This window comes from Macrosteles quadrilineatus, unplaced genomic scaffold (assembly GCF_028750875.1).
Source record: "Macrosteles quadrilineatus isolate MER2022 unplaced genomic scaffold, UCM_ALF_1.0 Scaffold_2__2_contigs__length_208266976, whole genome shotgun sequence".
In the NCBI taxonomy this organism is placed as follows: Eukaryota; Metazoa; Arthropoda; class Insecta; order Hemiptera; family Cicadellidae; genus Macrosteles; species Macrosteles quadrilineatus.
In genome coordinates, this window is record NW_026542595.1 from 192,178,549 (window position 1) to 192,184,548 (window position 6,000).

Consider the following 6,000-nt stretch of genomic DNA (forward strand, 5'->3'; position numbering starts at 1 on the left):
TATACATCGTTTAAAATTAGGCAAAAATGGCAATTACTAGAAATTCACTGCTGTGTATAGAGAAATTTGAGCCACTGATAGACTTGGGCAAAACTGCAAGTTCAGTGGTCTGTACAATAATGATCAGTGGTGAGTAAAGAGGATACCAAGTTTGACTTTTGATTGTGCAAAACATGAGACAATGACTGACAGAGAACTGTTATTGTGAAATTCAGATTGTAAATTCTGAAACTATTTAGTGAAATAAATCAACTTATTATTGTTGATAAATCTGAGAAACTACATTGATTACCTATTACAATCTGTGGTAGAAATAAAGACAAATAAAAAAAAGATGAAATAAATAAAATTATAGACGATGGTATTTTGAATTAAATATAAAATTTTTTGCTATTTTTTGCATTAAATTATACTATTTTGTAAATTTTATTAGTAAAATGAAATAACTATCACTTAAATGAAATCACTAAACATTTTTCCGTTTGAAAAGCTGGCAAGTCGTATTCAAATTCGTAGCTTTTTTCAATGTCTTACCTTCAATTTTTTGGACGCTAAGCTCTAGCTATAGTTACTGTATAGCTATAATAGCTCTTAACATTATTACTTCAGACTAACATTAAGAGATTCGCAACATCATCACTTGGATAAAATCGATCATTGATTGGCAGAATTTGTACCCAGGACATCAGGGACCGAGGTCCTGCTCTCGATAGCTATACAGTACCAGCTTTTTGTATTACAATTTATCTATTTATTAAATTTGTCTTTTTGTAACCCCTCTTAATTTACTAAAAATACGAATCTGTATGTATTTCATAGCTACCTGAGTGACATATCAGAATTACTCTTTTAATATAAGTATGAATTCTTGAAGTGCATTTCTCATTATTTGTAGCCTCTTTGGATACAATTTTACAAATCAAAAATCTATTTGCTGAGTGTCCAGAGTCGATTCATCTAAAGATTTTCCCTGTTGTTTTTAAACTCCTCAAATCTGCCTATTATCGATAGCTTTGTAAGCGATCCTGTACAATTAAGGAACGATGTGTCAACGTTATTTAACAATAGAAAGGTAACAGATAAAATACCTTACTAACTTAGTATGTAGGAACAAGGCTTACAACACCCTCGTGTTTTAGTGGTGCCGTCTCACCGTCCAGAGCTGGAGGGGATGAGACCCAGGTACAGGGTAGGAGACACCCTCTCAGCCAGTTGCATCTCCAGGCATTCCAAACCTCCTGCCAACCTCACCTGGAGCATCAACGGAAGTCCAGTAGGTACAAGACATATGTGGAACCTTATGTTTAGGGCAATACATTAGTCTATAATGTGCAGTTGAAATATCTTTACCGACCCCAACTGCCAATCAGTTAATCCGTCTCTGCCCGGGAAAATATTGGTCAGTCCAGATAACCGGCCAGATGGCTGGACTTTTCAAGTTTGTCGTTTAGTCTACTCTTTCCTAGAGACTCCGGTTTATCATTATTGCTGTAATAAATTGAATTGTGTCTATGCAGGTCTAGTTTTGTTATGGCTCTGAATTTTCCAAGTGAAATTTAGTGCAAGATTGGTCACATTTATTCGTGTACGTAGCTTTGTTGCAATAAAATGTATGAATTGTATGTCATTAGCGTAACTAATCATTAGTGTAATTACTATTTTGGTTATAATGATCATTATTGTTCAAATCTAACCGACAAACCGAATCACCAGTACTCACCAAATCTTTTCACTTGTGATCTGGGCACCCTGTCCTGGCCGACTATGTATTTCTGAAATTACCATTGACCGTCAAGCACAGTACGTTTCCTAGTTCGAAGGTCTGACCACATATCATTAACCTACCTAACCAAACCTAACCTCTATCGCATAGCTATAGGTTTTTACCTTAACTTTACACCACCTAAGACCAGTGGTTGTTATGGTAATCAAAAGACTGTGTAGTACCACAAAATCGTCAGGGGCAAGACAGTGTTTCTTGTGACAGTGTATATGACAGTAGTGGCAAGTAGGGGTTAAGTATCAAAGTCTGATCTGCTGGTAGTCCAAAAGACAACCTCTGAGCTACCGTGTTCGCTGAAGCTATATATTTACAAAGTTGAATCTTTTAACAAAATACCAACCTAACAATAATTCCTATTGTTACTATTACCAGAGAGCATAACAGCTGGTGTATGGTTTAAGTTAGATATGAATGCAAGTTGTGTCTCGAATCGAGTGAGCTAATTTGTGCCATTATCAAATATTAAATGCCCAATGATTACACTGCTGGGCCCATTTATGAACCCTAAAAAGCTTGTAGCTTTTCCCATTATCAAACAGTCAACATTGTAATCAATATAATATATCCAGAAAATACAGATTTATTACATTTACAGCTACGTGACAAGGAGATGGTGGATGTCCGGACACTACACGAGACGCAGTCTGAGCTGGTGACAGGATTGTCCACCATTACCGTACCTCTGACCAGGGACCACTTCACGGAGTCTGGCCGACTCAAGGTGAGATGCACCGCGAGTCTCTACACCCTCTACTGGCAGATCACGGAGAACTCCGCGGAGCTGGAGAGGCCGAGGGCAGCTGTGGTGGCCGCTAGCAACCAAGGGACGGTGGACACCAGGGCCATCTGGCGGGCCGAAGAGAAGCTGGTTGGTAAGTAGAGACTATTGTAGTGTAAGTAGAGTACACTTCCATCCGAGCTGTAGCCAATATTTCAGTAAAACAAGACATAGTGTAAAGAACCACTGATAAAGCACACTTTTGGAATTATTCTTTTCTAGTAGCTTTTGGGGGGATGCGGAATACTATCCCCCGGAAAACTACCCCCCAGGTGAAACGTGACGTCACAAAATCTGCCAAATAACCAATATGGAAGCCGTGTCCGTGACTGGAATACTACCCCCCCCCCCCTAGACAAATCATGCTGTTTAATTTTAATTTTAATTCGAGTAATTCCATTGGATAATAGAAAAGTCATGTGGTGAATATAAAACAGAGTTTCGAAATGTTACAGCAAGTTTGGTTGGTTAGGTTAGGTTAGATTAGAACTGTTTGACAACTTAATTTGAGTGTCCGTGACTGGAAAACTGCCCCCCCCCCGGTCTTTGACGTCAATATGACGTAGGAACCTGTTTGGGGGGTAGTTTTCCGGGGGGCAGTCTTCCGGGGACCCGCTTTTGGTAGTACGATTTTGATGTTATCTAAAATATGGTTTAGCTTACTAAAAGACATTATTTCACATAGTTTAGTCACGGAGTTATCAAGGAGTATGTATACAATAAATATATAAGTAATCTACATAATAGCACTGTGTAAGGGCACAATTCAACTGCATCCATTTACGTCGTGTAACTGGCTTCAGTTGACTCATTCCGAATACTAGACAGAAAACACAATCCCTGGAAGTTTTACATAATAGTAAAGAGGAAATTATATACGCGTTTGTGTGCAGTTTCAAAATAAAATTTAGCAATTAAATAAATGCGACAGTAGAAATACAATTACTCGGTTTAAATCTGGAATAATCCATGAAAAATCTGGTCTTCTTATGGCGAAACAGAAAGAAGTGCGTAACAGAAATTTTTATATAGCCCATTACCTCCCCTTAATAAACCTTAACATCGAAGCTCAACCTCAGCAAAACTGTAAAAATATAGGTTATGATCCCAACATTTATATATTATTCAATTACATGCAAATTACATTAAGAACGCTTTGTTGTATAAGATAGATGTCATTAAATGGTGTAACTATGTAATCTCTTTAGTAATAGAATACTGATGTAGCCATTTGATAAACTGAGACTAAAATGGCCGCTATGCTAGCTGTTAGTAGAGCCCCATTCAGTATATACCAGCCCTTCAATCAAGGGAATGGGCTGTTACGGGAGATGGCTGGTGGGTTTAGTACATCTATTAATCGGTTCTGATCTATATCATGTTAGTGATTGAATGTCCTGTAAACATTGATGTTTTGTGAACAATGATGTTGTTTGTAGAGTATATAAAACCGAACGTATTGTTGACGCATATCTCTATTAAAAATATGTTTTCTTTTCCAGACCAACCAACCACGGTGCAGTCTTCTTCTACTGTTGTTCCCTCCATTAAAATACTCTTAATGATTTTTAGTATATTATTATCACAGTTTGTACCCAATAGATAAGTTTTAATTGAATACTGTAATTTAATTATTAATAAATGCTTAGTTAGACTTTTTTATCAATATTTTGAAAGAAAATAAACATTTGCAAACGTTTCAACTGATTTAAGCTGTAATATTTTACTGGGTTATGAAAATTTTTAAAAGTGGAATTTTACATTATTTTCTGATTAAGTAGATTCTGGTCTGTCTTTATGTTACTACTTATTTTTTATGGATATCACCATAGCCTTCTCTTAGAGGTGGCTATGATATCACTCTTAAATATCATTGCTAACATTTGAAAACCAAACTGGTTAAGTAGTTAAGATATCGTGTTGTTTACCAAAGTCTTGAATATATTATTAAACAATTCTTGAAATGGTATAAACATATGTAAATAATTTGAATGTATATTTGTAAAGCTAGATATTTATATTTATATAGCATTTTTGCTAGAGTTTAAAGTATAGTTTTATTCTTCCAATTCTAAGTGTACATAAAAATCTATTCTTCCCAGATTTCGTTGTGTAATTACTTTTTAAGACAGCTAACTTTGGTGCTCAATCAAACATTAACCCGATCCCGATGGTATGTGACAGGAATAAAATAAAGTTATTGATTGGTGAACTTGTATTTATTACCTTTTGAAGATAATTCCTGGAGAACGATACAGAACACATAACCACACACACACACACACATACATATTCATATACAATACACATACACATAATACTGTATTCTATATGATGACTTAAGTTTGGTACTACAGTTTATGTTTTCTGTTAGGGTCCTAGAAACTACAAACAAACAGTTTTGACCAAAACGTTTAGTTATGTTTATAGATAGGATTGAGATTTTAATAAAATTCGTCTCATACGAATTAATAAGTATAATAAAATATTAAAGGATCAATTCATGATTTACCTACTTCACTATCAAGCGCTCCCAATCCAGAGAAATAATATAAATTGATAATTCTATCTTATATGTGTCTGTTATAACTTCGAAAATGTATCTAGAATCCAAATAGTCTACAGATTTACTGCAATTGATTGACCTACATTATTTAATTAGACGATAATTAATTAGCATACATAGAAGAAATGAACAAAAATAAAACATATAAACATATAAAGAAGCTTAACCCCCGAAGTTTTAGTAAACAATACACACGTTACACACAGTTTAAAGGTAAAATCTCTAAAGTAAGTAACATGCTCGAGGTGTGGGTAGTTCACCAGGTAATAATTTCGGATTTAACTTTGTGGGTGGACTTTGCTATCAGCTGTTAAACTTGTAAGTCCTTTATTGAGTTGAGGTTGGTATTTATTGCCTATCTGGTGTTGAATGTTGTACGTTTCTAAGTTTAATATAGTCATTAATAAATTACTACTAAAACCTTATTTATTTTGTTCTATTAGTGGATGTACATATTTTCTACTACTGGTAAGTGAGTTCAAACCTTTCCAATCACAATACACACGTTTTCATGATAGTGTCAATGTTCTAGTAGTCCTAAGCTCAGTCGACAACATTCCTAGATTTGGACGAAAACCTTTTTCTTAGCGTACATTTAATATTAGCACATACGTTCTTAATAATAACATATTTTAGGGGCCGATATTTAATGAATTGTGTAAAACCTTGAATATGGTTAAGAGCCCCATATATAAAATGCCATACTTCCCAAACTAGTTTAAAGATATCATCAATCGAAAGACTAGTGTTGGATAGCGTACAGATCCAAGGAAACAGTTACCATTTGATATCTTTTTAAATTTTCACCCTCTAACATTTTCTAAATTAGTTATTACAATCTATATCCCCAAACAAAACTGCAATATATTATAA

The 6,000-nt window shown here is 34.9% G+C and overlaps 1 protein-coding gene across 1 annotated transcript in view; it reads left to right on the plus strand.

Moving 5' to 3' along the window:
* The window catches only part of LOC128987339 (uncharacterized), a 48,036-nt gene extending 43,274 nt beyond the window's left edge, over positions 1–4,762 (plus strand). The window contains exons 5-7 of the mRNA XM_054408132.1: positions 1,140–1,273; positions 2,379–2,655; positions 4,064–4,762. Coding sequence (XP_054264107.1) covers positions 1,140–1,273; positions 2,379–2,655; positions 4,064–4,167 — 515 coding nt within the window. The 3' untranslated portion in view covers positions 4,168–4,762. The remainder of the gene's footprint in view (positions 1–1,139; positions 1,274–2,378; positions 2,656–4,063) is intronic.
* The last annotated feature ends 1,238 nt before the right edge of the window (positions 4,763–6,000 follow it).